Genomic DNA, 25,427 nt, shown 5'->3' with positions numbered 1-25,427 from the left:
AAGAAAGGCGGTATACAAGTCCCATTCCTTTTCCCCTTTTGGGAAATCAGTGTTGGTTTTACTAAACCACGTTGACTGAGGTCTGTCCTCCTTTTTTCTCCACACGCTTTGACTAATTTTGTTGTTATCTGCCAAATTCACTCTCGTCCACTATAATTTGTGGGGGGGGGGGGGAGAGGGGGTTCCGATTGATTATTCACAAATGTGAATGCATTTTCATGGATTCTGGTGGATTTTCAAGCGACTCCCGTGTACGGTATACAAAAAAATAAATTATTATTCTGAGGCTTTTTCCAACCTTTTATGTTTTGGTTGGTGTGGTGACCGTTAAACTATTATGTAGTGAGATTTTCCTCTTCTTTGAGGAGAGTTAGACTTGATTGTTGTGGTGCAATATAACTCACTCATTTCTTTCTTTCTGGTAAAACTTGTACTGTAACTATGGACAATTGTAACCTGTTAACTGTATCTTGTGTATGTTGACCTGTAATCCATCTTGGGCTCTTTGAGGAGGACGAGATAGAAAAAGAATTAATTAACTAAATAAAATAACCCATCTTAACAGTAGCTCACATTGATAACTTCCCCCCCTCCCCGCCCCCTGTATCACAAAATCCCTGCCTACAAAATTTGACTTGGCCTTTTTTTCATACTAGAAGTTACTGGAGGCAATTTTCAAAATGCTTGTTGAGGTATAATGTTGGGGGGGGGGGCATACATTTTGCCCATGGTCTTTGCACCAGTTTTCAGAGCACAGAGTTTTCGGTTACACGAGAACATTCTCACTGAAAATAGCCATGCTTGCTTTTTGGACAAATAACATTTAGCTTGAAAAGTATCTTTGTATGAGGCACTTTTAAAAATACAATCTACGGCTCGTGTATGCTTTTCCTCCCTCAACATAAACATACAGATGAGAACGCTGCCTCTCATTGTAGCGGTCCAGGCACCGTGGGACACGGCGCAGACTTTTTATCCCTATTGAGAAAGGGCTATTTTCAGAGAGCCAGGTGACATGACTCGCTGTTTATCCATGAAAATTACTTTGAAAATTGCCCTCCCTATTAGAGTCATTTATGACGGTGGTTCTCAACCCTGTCCTGGAGGACCGCCAGCCAGCGAGGGTTTCGGGCTAGCCCTAATGAATATGCATGAAAGAGATTTGCATGTAATGAAGATGATAGGATTGCAGATCTGCCCCTTGCATATTCATTAGGGCTGTCTTGAAAACCCAACTGGCTAGTGGTCCTCCAGAACAGGGTTGAGGACCACTGATTTATGATACCTGAAATTTTCTATTTTTTAATGCTAATAAGGGACTTGAGAAAACCATGTGGCTATTTCCTACTTTGGTACTCTCCTATATGAAATGGAGGAAAAATTTCTTTTTTTTTTTGGGGGGGGGGGGGTTTGCAAATCGATAATTGACAAGCACCCATGGCCTTCAGACACTTGCTTGCATTACATATTCTTTAAAACAAGCTACACAAGAATGATATTTAACATATCTGCCAATCACTGTTCAAAATGTACCTTTTATATTCAACCTTATGCAAAACACACCCTGTCCATGTTTTAATCGTTTAGGCTTTTGCCAGTAAGGAAGTGATTTTGAGCGGCGGTGCCATTAATTCCCCTCAACTGCTTATGTTATCTGGAATTGGGAATGCCGATGACCTGAAAAAGTTAGGGATCCCAGTTATATGTCATCGTCCAGGTAACGCTCTCTCTAGTTCCAAAAGTAGCTTTTTGAGCAAAGCAAGTGACAATTATAACGTAGGAGTGATATGTGAGCCATTTAGAAGCTGAGGACAGAATTTGGAGAGAAACACTTAAGGCCCCGATTCTATAAATTGTACCTCATAACTAGGCACCGTTTGGCACGGTTGTCAATCAACCGCTGGGTGCCGTTTATAGAATTGCGCCGACAGGGTTTTCTTGGCCTAAATGAGTACATGTAAATCAGACTATGCCCAATTCTCCACCCTGACTCTTTCTCTAACCATGCCTGTTTGCCCTGTAGGTGCCAGTAAGCGCCTTGGTGTAGACACTTCAAAGTGGTGGGCGTCTACAAGAAAATTATTATTATTATTTTTTTAAATGGCACTTTCAATTATCAGTGCTAATTAAGGCCATTAAAAAAAATTAAGTTAGGCCCTAGATCAGTTAGCCGAGCTGTCATCTTTTATACAATACAGTACAGTCTTTATTTGTATACTGCCAATACCTCCATGAAGTTCAGAACGGTTTGCACGAGTAATTATGATGATCATTCGTAACACATTTTTGGAAAAGAAGGGTCTTTGGGGTTTTTTTAAAAAAAACATTTAGGGCTCCTTTTACGAAGGTGCGCTAGCGTTTTTTAGCGCACGCCCCAGATTAGCGCGTGCTAGCAAAAAAACTACCGCCTGCTCAAGAGGAGAAAGTAGCGGCTAGCGCACGCTATTCCGTGCATTAAGGACCTACCTAACGCGCCTTCGTAAAAGGATTCCTTAAAATTAGATTGCTGGTTAATATTAGTTTTAATGCTTGATATGCCCATATGGAGTTAAAAGTTCTATTGTATCTAATGTTCCGAATAATTGGGTACCGAAAAGTATCATTGTTTCTTAGGTTCAAAGATGGGCTATTAGAAAATGTAACGAGATGTGGCTTATAATCAGGAGTTTCTCCAAATCATATTTTAAATAGAATACAATAGAATTTATAAAGTATTCTCCCTTCTATAGGAAGCCAGTGTAATTCACGTAAATAAGGTATAATCTTGTCGCTTTTTTTAAATCTGAAGATTAATCTAATGACTATTCTGAGCGTTTGTAGTTTTTTTTATTATAAATTTAGGACAATCTAAAAAGGTGACATTGCAGTAGTCCAGTTGGGACAAAACTAAAGATTGTACTAATAGGTGGAATTGATTTTCTAAGTACTTTCTAATCCATCAGTTGTTTTCGGCATCTTAGCTACTTGAGCTCTTTGATTTCATGTCGGACCATTTCAGGCTCTGACTCGCATAATTGGTGTGTCCAGTGTCTGGGTCCTGATCATCAGGACATTAGCTGAGTTCTCTGCTCGGTATTCAAACCCCCAAAACTTCAGTTTGAAAAATGTTTTGGTACCGTGTCAGCATTGAGCATGGTGGGGGACTCGGAACCCAACACTCAGCCTTCTATGACTCAGTCATTGCCATTGGTACTGAGTGCACTAATATTGCATCCAGAGCATCGGGCATCAGGCTCCTTACAGAAGCAAGATTCTATATCATCTTCATCTATGCCTCAAGCTTCGGGGGATGCGTCATGTAAGAAAGCTAAGAAGTACAAACGTTCTTCCCCTTCTAGGCATACCACTGCGTCCTCCCAAGTGATGACATACCAAGGATCGCTGTCCTTCCAACCAGATGATATCTCCTTGTAGGTGTGCCTTTACATCGAGGTCTTCAACCCCCTGATAACCATTATAGCAGACTGTTGCCATGCCGATGTCTCTTCAAGTACCGGCACCATGTCTCCAGGAGGGGATCAGGACTATTCTCAGACAGAGTTTTTGGAACTACTGCTGTCGCAGTCTTCAAAAGCTTTAAATGCTTCTGAGCCTGCCTCAGCCCAGTCTGAGGATACATCAAAGCATTGATCCAGGATGGCCTACACACTCGAGGAATATGGTCTTACCATGAACAAACCCTCCATATTAATCTTCTTGAACTATGAACAATAGGCAAATCTCTAAAAACATTCCAGAATAGTCTCCTCCTTGAAGTAGTTCTTGTCCATACAGATAACCAAGTTGCCATGTTCTATGTGGCCAAACAAGGGGGCATGAGTTCTCATCCCCTTTGCATAGAAGCGATCCAGATTTGGAATTGGGCAATTGTTCGTGGCATATTTCTCAAAGCAGTTTATTTAGCAGGGAAGCAGAACATCTTGTCAAACAAAATGAGCAGACTTCTTCGGCCACATGAATGGTCTTGCATCAGATTTTCTCCACATGGGCTACACCAAGCATAGATCTTTTTGTTTCCCCCCACAACAATAAACTTCCACATTTCTGCTCCAGACTCTAAACCCCCAAATTGTATTGCATAAGATGCCTTCCTCATTCTTTTATTTATTTTTTTTTTTTTTTGGGGGGAAGATTCCTCTACACACTTTTCTTGATACCTTTCACTGGAAAAACTCTATTTAAACTTTGCCAAGATTGAGGCACCATGATCCTCATAGCACCTTGTTGGCCACAATAGGTTTGGTTCCTGCTCCTAGAGCTCTTGTCCAAGAAACCTTGCAAGTTGCAACCATTTCCAACACTACTGACGCTCGTTATCACTCATAGCGTGATTTCTTTCACCAATCAAGTGAATGGCTTTTGCTTCTTGGCTGCAGTGTCCGTTGTTATTAAGCGTCTAGAAAACCTTTCCACTCAGCGCTGTTACTGCTTCAAGTGGAGCTGATTTTCTTCCTGATGTGCACTGCATTCTCTGGAACACATCATGTGTCCACTTCCATCCATACTGGACTACCATCTCTACCTCTCCAACTCTGGTCTAAAAACCAATTCAGTTTGAGTACATCTCAGTGCTGTCAGTGCGTTTCATTCTCCCTTGGACTAGAAACCTCTATCTGTTCATCGCTTGGTAACCCATTTCATGAAGGGACTATTCCCTTTTGCTTGGGATCTTAATGTGGTAGTATGAGGTCTCCCTTTTTAACTAGTTACAACTTGCTCTCTCAAACTTCTCACTTAGAAAGTTATTTTCCTCATTGCTCTTACATCTGCTTGCTATGTGGATGAATTTCAAGCTCTTGTGTCTGATCCTCCCTATACAAGATTACAGAATAGTATTTTGCACTTATTCAAAATTCCTGCTCCAGATCGTCTTAGAATTTCACCTTAACTAATCCATAGTAATTCCTGTTCTCTCCAAGGCTGCATTCCCTCCTGGAGAGGCAGCACTGTACACCTTGTACTGCAAACATGCTCTAGCATACTCCTGCAACACACTAAACTTCAGAGGATCCTTTATTGTGTCAGGTTCCATCGGAGGACGAGTAAGCTTTACCTCTGTTGCAGTGTTCAGGGGTGGATTATGTGGCAGATGTTATCTATGACGTGTTTAGGGACATAAGACAAGTCTGCTCGTAGAATGCTCTGGAATCAGGGCATGGGCAGGAGATTCTACTTTTAGTAGTCTTCCTTTCGAGGGCTAGATGATCTTATAGCCAGTGAGGCAGAGTGTCGCTCCCAGTCTTTGCCAAACAGTAGACCTAGTGTCCCTGGGGGGTAGTTGTAGTGCCTTTCATGGTTCTTGAAGGTTTTGTCAGTCCTTAGCGGGGTCATCTTCTCGGAGGTCATTGGCGGATCTTGCCAGAGGTATGGATGTTCCAGGCAAGTGCAGTACACACGGGTTCCTACATAGTAGCAGCCTCCATGGAGTTCCAGTACTCCTGGCCAGTCACCATGCCCCTGCAGGTAGGAGGGAGGTCGTTGGCCTACTGGGAAGCCTGAGCGAGGATTTGCTCAGACCACCAAGTGCCTCTGGCATGGTGGCATCTCAGGGGATGGTGCTCTTCCCTATCTTGATTCTTGAGCATAGATCAATCTTGGGTGCTGAGCACGTTCTTTGGCGCTTGAGAGTCGTGCCCTGTATTGGTAGCATGGAATATTGCTACCTGGTTTTGGTCAGGTACTAGTGACCCAGATTGGCCACTATGAGAACGGGCTACTGGGCTTGATGGACCATTGGTCTGACCCAGTAAGGCTATTCTTATGTGCTTATGGGTGCTTTGACATTGAATTATCGAGCACACTGTCGTCTTTGGATCTTGGGCATAGCTTCAAGTCTGAAGGTGGAGTGAGCATATTGCTAGTCCTGGCCTTACAGCATGGCTCCAACTCCAGATGTAGAGTTTGTGTGTTAACTGCTCCAGACTGTGGGTTTGGATCCATCTCTAGATGCAGAGTATATGCTGTGTCATCTCTGGCCTTTGAACGTAGCTCATTCGCTGAGTGTGGAACGAGCACGCTGGTGTTGTTGGCCTTTGAGCATGGCTCCATTGCTAATGGTAGAGTAAGTGTGGATGTAGGGTACTTATGTTGCTGGCAGAGCAGCTCAACTGCTTCTTTCCTAGTGGAGCAAGTTTCTGCCTAGCTCCCTTCCAGAATTCACAGAATGTTTCCAGCTCTGTACATGGAGTGGAGCTTGGCCTAGCAGTGTTGCAGGCCTTCCTCATTGGAGGTAAGGCTCCACCGCTCCTGGATGCGCTGTAAGGTGCCATGTTTAACTGGGCCACAAGGCACCTTCTATCTTCTTTCCATTTTTGGATGGAGAGAGTGGTGTCCCCTTTCACTTAGACATGGTTCTATCTCTGAATGTAGAGTTCAGCTCTACATGACAATACCGCATGGCTCTGTCTTTGGGTATAGAGTATAGCTTCTCCAGTTGTCTCCAGATCTGGATTTAGAACATGTCTCGGCATGGCTATTCCACATGGATGCTCCTCCAGATATGGTTACCTCTCGGTACATGGGCACTGCTCCTCCTGTCTGTTTGGCAGGATTCTATCTCTGGAAGTTGAGATTGGTTTCTACCTGTCTATTAGGGATGCACTATCTTTGGAGGTAAACTGCAGTCTGAATGCCTGGGTCACATGACACCACCTCGGAAGGCAGAGCACAGATACCTCTACCTGTTTGACATTGTCCCAGCTGGCCATTGGGCATTACTCCATTGGTGGATATGGACCTTGGGACCACCTGCCTGCTTGGCATGGCTTCTGTGGATGTAGAGCATGGCTCCTCCTGTCTGTTTGGCAGGCTCTATCTGTGTGGATCAGGGGGTCTCAAAGTGCCTCCTTGAGGGCCGCAATCCAGTCGGGTTTTCAGGATTTCCCCAATGAATATGCATGAGATCTATGTGCATGCACTGATTTCAATGCATATTAAATTACATTACAGATTTCTATTCCACCATTACCTTTCGGTTCAAAGCGGATTACAAAAAGAGTTATGGAAGGAGGATAACAAAGTTAGATCAGAGATCGTTTCCAAGAGAGGGTTAAGTCGGATCAGGGATTAGGGAGGGGATGGTAAGAAGGAGGTATTCGTGGTATTAAGCTTTATTCAAGGATTTCTTGGAAGAGTAGAGTTTTTATTTCCTTTCTGAACATTTTGTAGTCTGGAGTTGTTATCAATAGGTTGGAGATTTGGTTATCTAGTTTTGCTGCTTGAGTGGCTAGTAGGCCGTCGTATAGTTTTTTTTTCCGTTTTTCTTCTTTGATTGGGGGGTATGTGAATGGGGTGTGTGTTTTTCTATGCCTGGTAGAGGTAGTTTGGATGAAGCAGTTGTTTAGGTAGATTGGGCTGTATCCATTTAAAGTTTTAAATAGTATATTCATTGGGGAAATCCTGAAAACCCGACTGGATTGCGGCCCTCAAGGAGGGCTTTGAGATCCCTGGTGTGGATCCACCTGCCTGCTTGGCACGGCTCCATCTCTGGATTTAGAGCGCAGCTTCACCTGCCTGCTTGAAGCAGCTCTGTCTTTGGATGTTGCACGAAGCTCCACATGTATGCTTGACACAGTTCCATCTCAGGAGGTTGAGTATGGCTCCACCTGCCTGCTCGGTACAGCTCCATCTCAGGTTGTAGAGTGCGGCCTCCCATATCTGCTCAGCGTGATTCTAACTCTGAATGTAGAGCACAGCTCTGTCTAGCTGATAGACACGGCTCCATCTATGGGTGTAGAGTACAGCTGCTCCTGTCTGACTAGCATGGCTCCATCTCTGGATGTAGAGCATAGCTCCACCTGCTTGTTTGGCATGGCTCCATCTTTGGATGTAGAGCACCACTCTGGATGCCTGCTATCCACGTCTCCATCGTTGAATTTAGAGTGATGCTATGGACATCTGATTCTCCCTTCTAAATCTCTGGATGTAGAATCCGTGCTGGTTGCCCTCTTGGTTCATCTCCCATCGCTGGATATAGAGCATTGGTCCGAATGTCTGCTTAGTGCGACTCCATCTCGGGCTGTTGAGCACGGCTCCATTCTGTGAGGTAGAGTCCCGCTTCCACTGCTGATTGGTGAAGCTATATCTCACACTGATTCAGCGATGGAGACCGGGAGCAGCTCCTTAGTGGAGCACAGCTTGGATTCTGGTTGTTGCCGCAGCGCTGTTTTGGAATCCGGTGCGCAGCTCCATCTCTGGGGTTGAATGCGACCCCCTTATAGGATTTTTAGGCTTGTTCTTCACAGGCTGCTGTCGAGTGCGTCTGCACAGAGCAGTTTCATCTCTAGTAAGGCATTCGCGCCTTCGTCCTGATGTTTCCTGGGGGTTTTGACTCTGCCTGCCCTGTCAGCCTCGGGGGCGGCATTTTCTTTCTGAATCTGGGGGCTCTGGCGCCCTAGGTTTGGTTTACTTGACACTGATCTGGAGTAGACTTTTATTTACGATTTATTGCCTTGTATTGAAGGTAACAGGTTTTGCTCTCTCAAGACTTAGTGCACAGCTTCTGGCCTTGCTTACAGTGGGACAGCTGGTTTTATATGAGATAGACTTCCTTTGCTTGGGCGATCTTGGTATGGTTTTGGGAGACAGAGGTTCTGCTTTGGCTCATTCATCAAGTTTTTCAGGGATGGCGGATCACGCTATATCCCTTTCTGCGTACTGTTCTTTGTCCCACCCTACTGAGGACTACTTTGCTGTATCTGACTTGTCTCTGGATTCATCTGCTGCTGATGACAAGGAAAGAGAAATTATGTTTTATACCTGATCATTTTCTTTCCTTTAGTCACAGCAGACGAATCCAGGGTTCTGCCCTTTATGTTCCTTGCTATACTTTGTCTCCTTTACTCTGTAGATTTTGGCCATGTGATCTGCTTGATGTGTGCCTGGTTGTAGGATGCATGTGATGAGGGATTTCTATGCCAATAGGCCTGTTCGGTTGATACTATTGTTTTGTTATGAGAATATTGGCTTACCAGTGAGCCTACCATCCTAAATTGACAGAGCTCAGCTTGCTGCTCTCTGTCTCCACCTGCTGGTAGATGGACACAACCCACTTGTCTCTGGATTCATCTGCTTGTAACTAACGGAAAGAAAATTATCAGGTGTGAAACATAAGTTTTCCTTATGCAAAACAGAGCTGCACTTGAGGAGGCATGGTTAAGGTTTTGTGAACTTTCATGGAGAAAAATTGCTGCAAAGTTAATTTGCATATTATGTAATTGGACTGGTACCCTAATTAAAAAATAGCATGTTACTAGTCCAGTCTTGTGCTGTGGGCTTTAGAAAGCAATGATAGATCTCTCCAGTATTCTGTCGAGGATGAACAACAAGCACTGGTGATTTTCATAGGGTATTGCTGGGTTTTGTAGTGAACACCAACCCTTGATAGCCAGAAGATGATAGAACACAGATAGGAAAAACCACAATAAGTTCAGAGTATTCCTCCTTTTTTCTCCAGGAGTAGGCCAGAATCTCCAGGATCATCTGGAAATATACATACAACAACAATGCACTGAGCCCATTACGTTGTACCAGGCACAGAAACCAATAAAGATGATGCGGATTGGGTTGGAATGGCTTTGGAGATTTACAGGTAAGACAGTATGCAGTGATATGTCTGTATTAACTCTGCCCAGTTGTTGAACATTTTAAGACTAATTTTGCATAGGTCATTTAAGTAGGAAACGGGACAAGCTTGGCCATGCACAATTTCCTGAGTATTTTACAAAAGGCTTGATGAATACAGAAAAGGGTAGTTTGCAGTAGTGACAGCTGCAATGCTACTTCACAATGTAGCCTTACTGGGTCATATCCATGGTCCATCGAGCTCAGTAGCCCGTTCTCAGGGTGGCCAATCCAGGTCACAAGTACCTTGCAGAAATCCAAACAGTAGCAACATTCCATACAGAATCCCAAAGAATAGCTAGATGCTGGAATCCCAAAGAGTAACAAGATTCCGGAATCTTAAAGAGTAGCAACATTCCATGCTACTGATCCAGGAAAACAGTGACTTCCCCATGTCTCTGTCAATAATAGATCAAGTGAATACACTTTGTGCTCAGAGAACCTTTACAAGGTAAAAACACCCTGTCAGTGAACTAGAAAGCCCACCTTTGAAAACGGCTCAAGTTCTCAATCGTTGCACAATGAGTGTATAAAGTGCTTTTTATCAAATTACTTAATATTTTTAAATGGAAAGACAGAGAGTCAATTCACCACATCAAAAAGTTAAAAAAAAAAAATTTTAACTTAGCTGCATGTAAACATGTGAATAAGTACAAATGGGTCTCAGGTCCTGACGCGTTTTGCAATCAGCTGCTTCAGAAGACCCTGATTGATGCAGACAAAATAGCTCACATTTCTTTCAGTTTCTGTTCTCCCACTTCTCTTTTGAGCAGAAAGATGTGGTGAATTGGCTCTCTGTCTTTCCATTTAAAAATACCCTCCAAGGATTTAAGACAAAGTTGGACAAGTTCCTGCTAAATTGGAACGTACGCTGGTGAGGCTGGACTCATTTAGAGCACTGGTCTTTGACCTGGGGGCGGCTGCGTGAGTGGACTGCTGGCCACGATGGACCACTGGTCTGACCCAGCAGCGGCAATTGTTATGTTCTTATAATAAACAGCATAGGGTTTAAGCTTTGATGGCAGCTACTCTGCGGAAGGTGCTCCCCTAGGCAATCACTAGACCAGGGGTGCCCAAAAAGTTGATCGCGATTGACCAGTCAATCACAAAGGCAATGCGAGTTGATCACGGAGCCCACCCTCCGCAATAGACTTGCACTGCCTTTGCGTTCTCTCTGTTCCCCGATGCAAAAGACCAGCAGCAACTACGGAAGGGCCGGGCAAGCCAGCCTCCCCCTGACGTTCTCTCTGTTCCCCGATGCAAAAGGCCAGCAGCAACTACGGAAGGGCCGGGCAAGCAAGCCTCCCCCCCTACCCCTGACGTCAATTCTGACGTCGGAGAGGAAGTTCTGGGCCAATCGATGCCTGGCTGGCCCAGAACTCCCTCTCTGATGTCTGAATTGATGTCAGGGGGAAGGCTGCGGCATTGGGAACAGGGAGAACTCGGTGGCAATGGCGGTGGTGGCTTGGGGAGACAGAGGCAGAACGGAGAGACAGAAAGGACAGACAGGAAGACAAAAAGAAAGAAAGGGGGGTTGCAGGGAGACAAAAAAAGAAAGGGGAGGGGTGCAGGGAGAGAGGAAGGAAAAGGGGGAGGGAATGGAGTGTGTCAAGGGGCAGGCAGGGAGAGAGGAAGAAAAAGCTGGACTCATGGAAGGACAGAGATGTTGGTTGGGGAATGGAATGAGGTCTGGAGGAGACAAAGCATGCAGGAGGCAGAAAGGAGGGAAGAAATATTGGATGCACAGTTAGAAGAAAGTGTAACCAGAGACAACAAAGGTAGGAGAAATGATTTTATTTTAAATTTAGTGATCAAAATGTGTCCATTTTGAGAATTTATATCTGCTGTCTATATTTTGCACTATGGACCCCTCTTACTAAACCGCAGCAGCGGATTTTAGCTCAGGGAGCCTATGAGCGTCGAGAGCACGGCGGGGCATTCAGCGTAGCTCCCTGCGCTAAAAACTGCTATTGCGGTTTAGTAAAAAGGGAGGAGGGTATATTTGTCTATTTTTGTATAGTTGTTACTGAGGTGACATTTCATATTTTAAAGTCATCGGCCTTGACCTCTGAAAAAATCCCCAAATACAAATGATAATTAACATTTTCTCTGCGTACGGTGTGCTTTGTGTTTTTTAAAATTTTAATGTTGGTAGATCATTTTGACTTGGTCATTTTAAAAGTAGCTCGCAAGCCCAAAAAGTGTGGGCACCCCTGCACTAGACTTAACTAATGACTGCGCTGGTCCTGCACAGGTAAGATGAACACAGCAATGCAGACAGTTTTGTCAACCCAGACTTGTAACAGTTAGCACTGACTCTTGATTACAGTGTTTATCATAAATCAAGTCTATATTTTTCATTTGGCAGTGAGATTTAAATAGAAAAAAAACCAAGCTTCTGTGTGCTGCATCAGTGTATCTGTTCTTCCGATGCACCTAGCAGGAACTGCATGGCCCATGGGCATAGTAGAGGGTGTGTCGGTCATGAGGAAGATATGACTGATGCAAACAGTTAAAAGTACATCACATTTCCTTTAAATTTCTGATCAGTTATGGTCATCGCCCATTCCATGCACCCAAAGTTTGCTACTTCTAACCATTCCGGTGCACCCAAAAACTTTTTCTTATGCTATGCTATCTTTCGAAGACTCCTTGTCAAAGCAAAAGGAGTTCCGCAAACTTCTCTCAGTGGGCAATATTCAGAACTATTTAAGCAGCCAGGAACGGCTCCTAGATGGTTAAATAGCATTTTAGTGCCTAGGCTTGGATATTCAGCTATTTGAGCGTTTCTTTGGTTTGAGCCATGTGACCGCTTGAGTTGCTCGGTTCTTTTTTTATACTGTGTTTATCTTGCTGATTTGTATTTGTTTAAAATTTTTAGTATATTTTGTATCTTATTCTGTTCCCTGCCTAGATTTGTGGATAGGCAGGCTGTAAATAATTTTACATAAATAAAAAAAATAAATGAATATTCACAGTTAGTGGCTAGCCACTAAGACCCAGATTCTTAAAACAGCGCCGTTGTTGGCAGATGCCTTAAAAGCAGCCGCCGATCGCGTGTCAATCGCGTGACGGCACCATGTACAGAATTGCACCTTTGGGAAACATAGAAGATGACGGCAGATAAGGGCCATAGCCCATCAGGTCTGCCCACTCTACTGACCCACCCCCAAGTCTACTATCCTAGGGATCCCACTCCTGGTGACAGGTTCCCTTGGCTTAACCCTCTAAGGGATCCCACATGGGCATCCCATTTGCTCTTAAGTTCTATAGAAAGATGGGCATCAGAGGTGCGGGCCAGGGTTTTCCAGGCCTACATTTCTCATGCCTACCTTTTACATGAATCTCGCCGACCGAGGTACTTTACGATGTCTAGCACCACTTCTTGGAGTTAGCCACACCTACAGTGGCATTAGACATCATAAAGGGCCTCTGGTGGCATGATTTTGGCACTGTTTTTTTTTAGGCACAGATAGTCGCCTTTTAATTTTGTTTTAAGTTTGCATGTTTTCAATGGCATTTTAGACTTAACTTAGGAGCCTAAGTTAAGGCACCATGTATAGAATATGGGTCTGACTGGCTATATTGCGAGACATAGCCAGTTAGGTGTGGATATTCCGCACTAAACCCGCTAGGTTTAGCGGTTAAAATAGGCCGCATAAATAGCAGGCTTATCTTGAACTGCTAAGCGCTTAACAGGCTAGCGCTGAATATCAGTCAAAAGCGGAACCAGATATTCAATGCCAGTCGCCAGGCTAGGCTGGCTGCTGGTGGCCAAATATTGAGCCTTCGATCAAAGGAAGTAGAGAACATGACAGAATGAGAAGAGACATATGAAAGGACCTGTGAGGTCTTGAAAGTCCACGTACGATAGGCTCTGCTTTTTTCAGGATCAGTACGGCTATTAGAAAGTCTGCCACTTTCTGTTTTTGAGGGCCTTTTCTCTGCTCCACAGGTGAGGGTGCTACTGCACACTTGGAATCTGGGGGATTTATCCGAAGTCGGTCTGGCGTAGTTCACCCAGATATTCAGTTCCATTTTCTGCCGTCACAAGTCATAGATCATGGTCGCGTTTCACCCAAACTGGAAGCTTATCAGGTGAGTTGTAAATGAAATCAACATGTACAATGTCAAAAGCCTCACTCAATGTTGCAGGGATTTTTTACAGAAGCAATAAAATAAGGACCATCACCATAATGATATTACAATGAGTTTACAATCTAAAAAAAGAGTTCAGTGAAATATGAAAATGACGCCAGTGTGTAGGAAAGTAGGCCATCAGTTGGGTTGGGCCACTGAAACCATGGCGCCACCAGTATTTTCAGGAGAGATACAACCTGGTCTGAAGACACCAGGAAGACAAAGAAACACCAAGAACCAACCAGTACGGCAATGTCAATTTATTTTTAAAGCAAAGCCCAACATGGCCACATTTCTACAACTGTGGGCTTCATAGGTCATGAGAAAGATATCTTCCAAATCTCTGGAAGAAATTAACTTGACATCGCTGTTGAGCTTCCTTAGAAGCTTCCCCTGATGTAGGCAGTTGCATCTTGCTTTGTTTTAAGAATAAATTACCTTTGCTGTGCTAGTTGGTTCGTGGTGTTTCTTTGGCCTTTCTGTTGTCTCCAGACCAGAATGTATCTCTCTTGATCCTAGGGTAGGATTGTCCCTCTGTTTGCAACCCGTTGATATTTTGCTGACATATCAGCATCTAGAGAACTTGGAGGTGGGGTTGAAGTTTGGTTGATTCGACCCCTCCAACCGTTCTGAGCTCCCCTGGGAGAGCGGTATAGAAAATTAAATAAATAAAAAATTTGTGTATCTCAAATAGCAGGTGTAAATGTGAAGCACATAGAGATCAATATTCAGCGGGAGCTAACTAAGTGAGAGTGGCTTCTAACTGCTGAACTTACATTAACCAGGTCCAGGGCGGATCAATAGCACTTACCTGGAAATTGCTGTTTTAAGTGTCAGGGCAGTCCACGAGCATACCAAAAGTGGAGCTGGGAGTTATCCGAGTTCTGTTGACCATTCCGTGCCAGAGCCTGGCTGGCTAGCATAAAGAGCAGTCCTAACTAGAGAATGACACGGTGACAAAATTCATCACCGTTCCCGTCCCCGCAGATAACCGCGGGAAATAATCCCATGTCATTTTCTAGTGTCTTATTTCAACCTCGGTCCTTCTACACCAGCATTCTTCAAAGCAAAGCTTGCGGGTCATTGGCTGTGCTTATGTGAGCCAAGGATAATGAAGCCATTGTGACATCACTGATGTGATTGGCTCTTAGGCACTGGTGGAATGAGGCATTATGACATCACAATATCTGCTCTGGATACCAGAGTCTGTCATTCTGTAGTGTCTGTTTCAACCTCAGTCCTTCTACACCAGCATTCTTCAAAGCAAAGCTTGCGGGTCAGTGGTTGTGGCCATTCATACTCTGATTCTTATGGGAGCCAAGTATAATGAAGCCATTGTGACATCACTGATGTGATTGGCTCTTAGGCACTGGTGGAATGAGGCATTATGACATCACAATATCTGCTCTGGATACCAGAGACTGTCATTCTTTAGTGTCTATCTCAACCTCGGTCCTTCTACACCAGCATTCTTCAAAGCAAAGCTTGCGGGTCAGTGGTTGTGGCCATTCATACTCTGATTCTTCCCTCTCTCTTTAAAGAATGACATGAAGATTGTTTACCGCGGTTATCCGCGGGGACGGGAACGGTGATGAATTTTGTCACCGTGTCATTCTCTAGTCCTAACCTGCTTGGTTGGCTGTCTGGATACCAGCACTGAATATTGGCAGTACCTGGATAATTTGGCAGCCACTAATGATCTGGATATTCTACGCTGGTAGTTTACATGTGCCAGACTGCCTCAGGCTGAATAAATTTCCTGTGGTCATTTTCAAAGTAGAAATTTGCTGGATTCTCAAAATGAAATTAGACACAAAGTCTACACTGAGAAAAGCATTTCCTTACTTTTTACTCATGTGCACAATTATAAAATTATCTCCTTTTTATACTCCCAGTATGCATTTGTACAAGTTTTCCAGAAACTGTTTTAACCTTCTGAGCTGTCTTTAGGTTAAATTGTTTATCACGTAAAATAATGCATTTAAAAAAAAAAACCAAAAAAAAATCTCCGTCTGTCTAGAATTTTAAAGTCTCCTTTCTGGGATGCATCAGTATAGTTTCTTTGCTTAGCTGAGAAAGGCAGTGAGAAGTAGACAGATCATAGTGGTGTGGGCAGGGGAGCCAATTCAACACCAGTGCCTAGAGCATTTGGGGGGGGGGGGGGGCTCTCCAACTCTGGGATGCATAGTATTAAGATCAGCTTCCTCCAGGCGCTTTTCTATGATAAGTCTTTGTTGATGTTTGCATGTTATCGATTGCTTTGGAACATGTTTTGTATGTTTGTTTCTGTAATTTATTATGTATGTAATGTTGTGATCCGCCTTGTATAAAGGCAGAATATAAATAATAAACGATATAAAGCAGTGGTCTCAAACTCAAACCCTTTGCAGGGTCACGATATGGAGGTACTTGGAGGGCCTCAAAAAATAGTTAATGTCTTATTAAAGAAATGACTCTTTCTATTATATAAATCTTAACTTGTGGCTAAGTCTTAGTTTGAGACCACTGAGTTAAGGGGAACAGTTAATCTGCTGGCTGGGTTGGAGGGCAGAGGGGAGAACAGGACAATCAAGCCATTGGTGACATCACTGATGAGGCTAGCTCTTATTGGTGGAATGAGGCATTATGACATCACAATCTCAGCTCTGCTTCCCAAAGGCAAACAGGATTTCATGGTTATAGTTTAGCTAGTGGTCTCCAACTCCAACCCTTTGCAGGGCCACATTTTGGATTTGTAGGTACTTGGAGGGCCTCAGAAAAAAAAAATAGTTAATGTCTTATTAAAGAAATGACTCTTTATATTATATAAATCTTAACTTTTGGCTAAGTCTTAATAATAATATTGTCATTTATAGCTAAAGAGACATATGATCAAGAAACGGTTTTATTTTACTTTTGTAATTATGATAAACATACCGTGGGCCTCAAAATAGGACCTGGCCCGGGGTGCGAGTTTGAGACCACTGATATAAACTGTACATGTATATTTGTGTTGCATCTGCATAGAACCAAGCACCTTCATTTTCTTCCTGATCCATCTTGAAAATTTGATTTGGATAAGACATCAAGTTTCCAAGTTTATTTAAAATTTGTTATTCCACTTATCATAATTCTAAGCGATGTACAGACATCATAAAAGAGTAGGGTCATACATACAATTGTAATTAGTTGGACATACAAGAGACTAACGTGCAGGAAACGAGGTTAAGGGGAGAACTCCATTAAAACAATAGGACAGCGAGATGGTTAGGGATAGATCAGTAGGGAGTGGGGATCCTGTCTGAAATAGCCCGTTAGAGAAAAAGTTTCATATTTCAAAGGCATCTTTGAATAGAAACATCTTCAGTTTCAACTTGAAGCGTTCGAGTAGATGTTCTCTTATGTGGAGTGAAGGAGCAGTTACGGAGAATATAGAAGATCGGATAGAATCATAATTTATATGGTGTAATGACGGAATCGCTAATAGATATTGGGATTGCAACCGTAGTGATCTTAAGGGAGTGTAAGGGATCAAAAGTCTATTAATGAATTCTGAGGTGTTGGTTAGAGTCTTAAAAATGAGCAGTAATATTTTATAGGTGATCCTGTAGGAAATTGGGAGCCAAAGAGAATAGTTAGCAGTCGCACATACAACAATCTTTGGGAAAGTAGACTAAAAACACTTGGAGACCATTCTTTGTTGTAATGATTACAGGTTCATGTTGGAAGCATGAGGAGCCCAAGTCTAGGCTGGCTGAAATTGAAAAGCACCGACCCGAGGGACCATCCTATTATCGAACCCAACTACATGTCGGCAGGTAAAATCTTGTTGGTTCCAAAGGAGCATTGAATGTGATGTAAGACTTTTTTTTTTTTTTCTTTCAGAAACTGAGATTAAAAATCACAAATTTAGAGTTAAAGATATTGCTTAGTATAAAAAAAAAAAAAAATCAGAATGAAGGTTTTTATTCCTCCTGTCAATATTTTGATCCGAGACTGAACCACATGAAATGTAAAGCTTGCTCACTATTCGTAGGCCTTTGCCATGCAGATCTATTTTAGGCTAAGCTGAAGATGAATACTAGTGGGCAGGGGGGAGCTAACCCATATTGATAACTTCCTCTCCACCCCCCCCCCCCAAACAACCCCCCCCCAGGTAATCTAAAGCAAAGCTAGGCAAACTCTTAATTCAGTGAAAAGAAATAAAAGAACCATCAGAATTAAGAGCTACGGTACAAACAACTAAGGCAGAGCTTTACAAAATTGTGGGTGGGGCCCCCCAAATCTACCGTTAGGGTCATTGCATAGGTGCATCATTTATTATGCATTTCCAGTGGCTTTGCGCAATTTTATTTGGGTGCAGTGGTGGAGTCGCAGCCACAAAAAGAGTGGGAAGCTTAAATCACTATTGTAAAGTAGAATCTCACTATTAGAAAGTGTCTGTTTTTGGTCTTTTAAATTACAGTTGAAGCATTAGATCCAGCCATATTTGCTTTGGATCTGAATTTGAATTACAAGGTACTCGACCTGGGAAGCCACAGCTTTCCCTGGGAGTAAGTGACATGGAATCTTGTGCCTATGGGATCCTTTCAGGTATATGTGACCTGGATTGACTGCTCTTGGAAACAGGATATGGGGTCTGACCCAACATGGCAATTCTTAACTTCTAAGTATAGACAAAGCAGTGGCATAGTGAAGAAAAGAGGTACCCGGGAAAGTGGCAAAACCCCTTCTTCCGTGCCCTCCTCTCTCCCCACCACTCCTTCCACGCTCCACATTCGCACTCTTTCCTGCACGTACCTCTTTAATTAGCCAGCGAGTGGCTTCTCCAGCATGCTGTTCACGCCAGTGTTGGGTTGCCCTCTGACATCACTTCCTGGCCCTGTGACCCAGAAGTGATTCAGAGGGGAACCAGGCAGAAGTTGCTTGCGCTGGCGAATATTTACAGAGGTACGGGGGGGGGAGGGATGGTGCGAGCATGGTGGGGGCGGAGAGGTGCCAGCGCCCCCATCGAGATGGTGCCCAGGGCAGTCTGCCCCCCCCCCCTTGCTACGTCACTGAGACAAAGGGCTCCTTTTACAAAGGTGCGCTAGCGTTTTTAATGCACGCACCGGATTAGCGCGCACTAGCCAAAAATCTACCGCCTGCTCGGAAGAAGGCGGTAGTGGCTAGCGCACGCGGTGATTTAGCGCGCCTTCGTAAAAGGAGCCCAAAGTACCAATAAAGTATTAATTTCTACAAAAACCAGCATATTTCGTTCTTCAGAGATGATCCTTTGCTATAGGAGATAATTGTATAATGTTTACAGCCCTAAAGAATCTTGTTCTGTGTTGTCGAGGAAAATAAAGAATAAATGTAGATAAAAAAGAACCTCAGTCAAAAATGCTAAAGTTCAGTAAATAAAATGATGAAAAAATGCACATTTCGTTCTGAGGAAGCATCATTGCGATATTAGTTTTTAATGTTTTGTATACTGTCCAAATCTGTCCTTATGAAAGCAAGGAAAAGGAGTTAATTTGCTGTCCTAGATTCATTTTAATTAGATGTTGTGGCATACATTTTGTTTTGTGTATAATTAACTGAAAGATGCCACCTCTGCTAAGCCGCCACCTTCTCTGCTGTCAGATCCAGTAATTAGTAGGTAGCATGTTGTGTTTAAGCCATAAGGAAATGAATTCTAATTTGACAGACTGGTTCCGGGGGAAGTGTTCTGATATTTACAGTAAATGAAATCTCTTGTTTTGCTCTCTGCTCAATGGAATTAGCTGCTTGCCTTCTTAACATCTTGCTTCTTCGTGCAGAAATTGACTTTTTGGAGTTCCGTCAGTGTGTGAAACTCTCCCGAGAGATATTTGCACAGAAAGCATTTGACAGATTCCGTGGCCTAGAGATTCAGCCAGGAAGCAACGTGCAGTCAGATGAGGAAATAGATGCTTTTGTCAGGGAGAAAGCTGACAGTGCCTACCATCCCTCCTGCACCTGTAAAATGGGAGCATCTTCCGACGTGAATGCTGTAGTTGACTCCCAAACCAAAGTGATTGGGGTTGAAAACCTCCATGTGGTGGATGCCTCCATTATGCCCAGCATTGTCAGTGGTAATTTGAATGCACCAACCATCATGGTAGCAGAGAAGGCTGCCGATATAATTAAGGGACTTCCTTCCCTTTGCGAGAAAAATGTGCCAGTTTATAAACCCAAAACATTGGAAACTCAGCGGTAAGGACTAAAAATGGGTTTCTCAAGCTACATAGACCCTTGGATCAAATTTTCAGCAATTAGAAGAACTACAACTCCAATTTAAGTATATGAGCAACTTTCTGTATCCCTGAGAGAATTTTCATGCCATTGGAACAGGTTTTTTTTTTTTTTTCTGCTTAGATATATAACAATTGTCATCTGGGAAAATGTGAGTGGGTCTATAAGCAGTGTGAATAAATTACATGCTTGAACTTGTGTAACTTTTTACATTTTTCATATAAATGGATGGAGTTTAGGTTTGTAATACAATTTTGTTTGTCTAACAGAACTTTATTTTTTGAATCCGGTAACTTGGTCACCTTTTATTACCTGCTTAAAAATGTAAAACGATGATTATTTTGCCCTAAGGATCAGATCCTTGGTAGAAAATGTCTTTTATTCAAGACTTTGTATACAGCCAAAACCTTTAAATAGCTTGATTTATATTTTATGTCATGGACAAACTTTTTTTTTTTTTTTTAACTAAAACAGTTCAATATTCATAGGCACTGATCTCGATAGAATATCTGGTATCTGGATCCTCGGGGCCTTTGCTAGGCTGGCTGCCTCTGAGGAAAAAGGAAGTTGCATCTTCGGAGGCGGGACGGCCTAGCAGAAGCTGAGGCTGCCTGTTGGAATCATTCTCCAAGCCTCGATCCTTTAATCTCCCTCCCAACCCCATGATCACCCCTCCCCCTGGGCCTATTGAGGTAGCTAGTAGTCAAGCAGGGGTTTTTGTGGCAGAAGCATGATTGTATTGCTTCTGCCTCCTCACGGCTGCCTTCTAAAATAGCTGCTGCAACCTCTCGCAGCATTTCTTGTAGTACTGCAAGCTGCTGTGAGAGGTCACAGCAGCCATTTTAGAAGGCAGGAGTGAGAAGGCCACGCGCCTGCCACAAAGACTCCAGCTGGAGCACCAAGTACCTCAGTAAGCCCGGGGGGGATCGTGGGGTTGGAAGGGAGAGTAAAGGGTCAGGGCCTGGAAAGGGGAGAGAAACTTGGCTATAAGTTTGTGGGAGGGGCGGGGGAGGAATGAGGGGTGCAGAGACCAAGGGGTTGGAGGGGAGAAGCTATACCTTACAGCTCTTTGTAAATCTTGGAAGGGATAGGTGCTGCTGGACTTGAAGGGAAGGGAAGGGGGAGGTGCTGCATACTGCCTGCTGCAAACCCAGAGGGAGGGAAGGAAAAATGTTGCAGGAGGGATGAGAATGGTGAGAGAGGGAGAAATGGACAAGGAGTGGAGGAGAGGGTGAGATGGTGCATGGGGAGAGATCATATTAGTTGTGAGTGCAGTTGGGGGAAGGAAAGAAAATAAATTGGGGGTGGAAAGGAGGGATGTCACACTCGAGGGAAGGGGCGAGGAGATTCAGCGTGCAGGAGGCAGAAAGTGTTGGACTCATTGAGAGAGAGAGGGAAGGAGAGATGTCACACTCGGGGAGAGGGCAGAGAGCAAACAGTTGGACTCATGGAGGGACAGAGATTTTGGTTGTGTGAGGGAATGAGGTCTGGAGGAGAGGAAGCATGCAGGAGGCAGAGAAAGAAATGTTGGCCTGGTGGAAGGAAAGGAGAGAGAAATGAACTGGGAGAGGGACCAGAAAGGAGGAAGGGAGGGGAGATGTTGAACTTCAGGGGGCAGAAAGGAGGAAGGTTGGGAGAAATGTTACACTGGGGGAGGAGAGATTACTCAAGGAAGGGAGAGATGTCAGATCTGGAGAAGGGCGATGGAAGGAGGTAGAAAGATATTAGACCGTGGGAAGGGGGAGGGAAGGAGAGGAAAGAGACACCAGACTGTGGGAAGGGGGGAAAGGAAGGAGGGATGTCAGACCACTGGGAGGAGGGAGGGAAGGAGAGAGAGACCATGGGAGAGGAGAGAGATAGGAAGGCAACGTGAGACATGGAAAAGTAGATTTTGAGAAGAAAGCAGAAAAATAGAAAAAAAGTTGAATGTTAAAAATTCATGCCAAAGATGGATGCAGGGCAAAAAGTGAAGAAGAGAAAAACAGTAAATGAATATGAAAGCCCTGGAAACACAGTTAAGAACACAGAAGGAAGTGCAACCAGAGACTGAGAAATGATGATTAGAAAAATAAAATCACCAAAGGGAAAATGATTTTATTTTCAATTTAGAGATCAAAATATGTCGGTTTTTAGAATTTATATCTGCTGTTTATATTTTGCACTATATTTGGCTATTTTTCTGTAGCTATTACTGAGGTGACATTACATATTTTAAAGTCATATGTACCTTTGAAAAAAGAATATACATGATAATTAACATTTTCTCTTTGTATGGTATACTTTGTGTAGTTTAATTTTGTGGTTACCCTTATGTATTGTTAATAAGATTATATTGTGTGTATATGAAAATTAATGGAAGAAAATGCATTACAATTAGTACTATTATGGGGTGGGGTCTGGGACGGAGCTTGGGCAGGGGTACTTGGTTGATATTTGTTAGACTTAGGGGTACTTGGCTTGAAGAAGCTGAGAAAAACTGCGCTAGTGGACATGTTACACTGAAAACCCGATTGGCCTGGTGGTCCTTCAGGACAGGGTTGCCGTAGTCCATGTCAACCAGGTAGTTCGGCTACCCACTTTTGTTCAATCGGGTTCCAAGTCTAAGGACCATGTTTTGCAGTCTTTGAATGTGTGATGTCTCCTTTGAGATACCTGGAGGCCACGCATGACTTTCTTCTTTCGGACCTTCTGCTTTTTTGGCGGGCCCTGCGTGTCTGGGTCAGCCTGCTTCTCGATGCCTCCATGCTACTGTTTCCGCTGCTTATGTGTCAGCGGGGAAGAAGCCTCCCCTTGGTGTGCAGGCTCACTCTGGCTTCCTCGTGGGCTGAATACCATGAGGTCTTGCCTGATGTGCTTTGTAGGGTGGCAGCTAGAGCCTCTCATCATACCATTCAAAGTTTTCCAGACTTGATGGGGCGGCCAAGCATGATGCAGCTTTTGGGGCTTCAGTCCTGGCGGCGGGTGCATCGGGCCCCCCCCTGATATTTTGGGGACTGCTTTGATACGTCCCACAGGTGAAGCTTCCAGAGGTTATTGTACAAGAATGAAAGATTAGGTTTCTCATCTCTGTTAATCTTTCTTCTTGTAAATATCCTCTGGAAGCTTCACACCCACCCATCTATTTTGTCCGATTCGCAGGTCGCCTGCCAGTAACTGGTAAGTTGGCTTTCTATCTTTGACCAGCCTCACTAAAATTTCCATGAGTTTCCTTTTATGTAGGCTTATGGGGTTTGATGGGTCCCAGGGTGGTGCCCCTTCTGCTCTTTAGGCTGTGTCTTCTTTAGTGACCTGTTACTCAGTTTTGTAGGTGGGAAATGTTACAATTTCTTATTATGCTAACTTGGCCTTTTTTGGCGTTCGTTGATTATGTATTTGGTTATCATGAGTAGCATTGACTTGTAGCGGGGAGTCCCTGTACCCCCCTCTTTTTCTTGTTTCCTGTTTGTATTAGATCCTCCTGGCTTTGCTACCTACTGAGCTTTGAGGGGAGTGTCCACAGAGGTGACCTCGCAGAGGAGGTTGGTTTTATTTCTAAGTTCTGCAGCCAAGGCTGGACTAGATGCTCAACCCACAGGTGAAGCTTCCAGAGGATATTTACAAGAAGGAAGATTAACAGAGGTGAATAACCTAATCTTTCATTCTATTAAAGCCGTTAAATATATTTTGCCTTTCCTTTTTTGATTTACCTTCGTATTATCAGCATCATTACAAAATATACAATTCTTATCCCCCTCCAAATATTTAGCCATTCTTATGATGTTACCAACATCTGGAATTAGATGATGGAAGCAAATTAAGCTTGTTTATACTGATGATGTCTTGATGTAAGAATAAACAGCCAGTTTGAGGGAAATTCTAGAAGCAGCGCCCTGCCAGCACCTAAGTTAATTAACAAACATTGTTTAAAAACGGTATAAAACTGTATTGTTAAAGTGCCTACTGGCGCCTAAATAAACCACGCCTATTTAGGCACTTTGGTTTGGCTAACGCCACTATGGGCATAGCTAACGCTGGAAGTGGCCTAAAGCACCTATGTAGACGCAATTCTCTATAGGGCGCCGTCACATGATTGGCCTAAAGAGAATCCGAGCCTAAATGCTCGCCCACATTTCAGTACAAAGCCTCAATTAAAAATGGTCAAAGCATTCATGCAGCCCAACTTTATTGGCTTAAAAAAAAGATAAATAGAAGTAATAAATTGATGGTAGAAAAGATATTTAATATTCATGCTGAACTTACAGAAAATGGTAAGTATTATTTTATGAAAGTTCACATTTTACAAATTTTTATTTTTTTAAAAGCTTCATCTTCATTGCCCACTTTGCCCACTATTCCCTTTTCAAGCACACCTCTGAATTCTAAAGCAATGAAGCCACACTCTCCACTCCACTACTTATTTTGATATGGCACAATACTGAACAATCTTGGAAGGGTAGTGAGACAAGAAAATGCAAGTTGCTGTGTGAAAATGTAAGTTCCTGGAAGAAAAGTCTATATTCTGTTATTGAGAAAGACAAGGGGGAAGCCACTGCTTGCCCTTTATTGGTGGCATGGAATATTGCTACACCTTGGGTTTTGGCCAGGTACTACTGACCTGGATTGGCCAGCATGAGAACGGGCTACTGGGCTTGATGGCCCTTTGGTCTGGCCCAGTAAGGCTAGTCTTAAATTGTTAGGCCTTCTTTTGTTGAAAATAATCTGATGATCAATTAGCTATAGAAACAAAATAATAGAAGAAACGTTGTTTTGGTTGTGCCATTAATTTCGAACTTCAGTCCATCTTGGGCACTGTTTCCATTTTGCAAGGCCATAATCATTGACCATTTTCCTTGGTCTTGGTTGTCTGTTTGTTTGGTTTCTACACTACATTATCTGATTGACCATGGAGACTTCGGTAGCTGCATAATAAAACTTTCTTTTAGCTTGTCTCCAATAATGCAGCATGAGTCTGGTGATTACTCTAATTCCTGTAGTAATACAGTCAAACCTCGGTTTACGAGTGCACTGGTTTGCGAGTGTTTTGCAAGATGAGCAAAACATTCGCAAAATCAGCACCTCGGAAACCAAATTTGAATCGATTTATGAGCGCCATCCCCCGCGATCCGGCATCCCCCCTGCTCACGTCCCGTCCCCCCCCCCCGCTATTCTACATCCCCCCCGAGCACCGAAACGAAATCCCTTACCCCGATTGGGCACCAGCACCGGCATCCTATGCGTTGGTGCTGGTGCCAGTGCCCAATCGGGGTAAGGGATTTTGTTTCAGTGCTTGGGGGGGATGTAGAATTGCAGGGGAGGGGGGGGACGACATGAGCAGGGGGGAGGATGCCGGTTCGCAGAGGGGGATGCCGGATCGCGGGAGGGGGGTTATGGAGCAGCATCGGTGACCTCAAGGGGGGGGAGAACGGATCAGTGCCGGTAGCCTCGGGGGGGGG

General features: G+C 43.7%; 1 protein-coding gene across 1 annotated transcript in view; it reads left to right on the top strand.

Moving 5' to 3' along the window:
* The window catches only part of CHDH (choline dehydrogenase), a 35,115-nt gene extending 14,370 nt beyond the window's left edge, over positions 1-20,745 (top strand). The window contains exons 4-8 of the mRNA XM_033925725.1: positions 1,588-1,717; positions 9,455-9,589; positions 13,577-13,719; positions 17,456-17,558; positions 19,542-20,745. Coding sequence (XP_033781616.1) covers positions 1,588-1,717; positions 9,455-9,589; positions 13,577-13,719; positions 17,456-17,558; positions 19,542-19,960 — 930 coding nt within the window. The 3' untranslated portion in view covers positions 19,961-20,745. The remainder of the gene's footprint in view (positions 1-1,587; positions 1,718-9,454; positions 9,590-13,576; positions 13,720-17,455; positions 17,559-19,541) is intronic.
* Positions 20,746-25,427: the final 4,682 nt, after the last annotated feature.

This window comes from Geotrypetes seraphini, chromosome 17, assembly GCF_902459505.1.
Source record: "Geotrypetes seraphini chromosome 17, aGeoSer1.1, whole genome shotgun sequence".
Lineage (NCBI taxonomy): Eukaryota > Metazoa > Chordata > Amphibia > Gymnophiona > Dermophiidae > Geotrypetes > Geotrypetes seraphini.
Note: the sequence above shows the minus strand (reverse complement) of the source record. Positions and strands in the feature narration are given on the sequence as shown.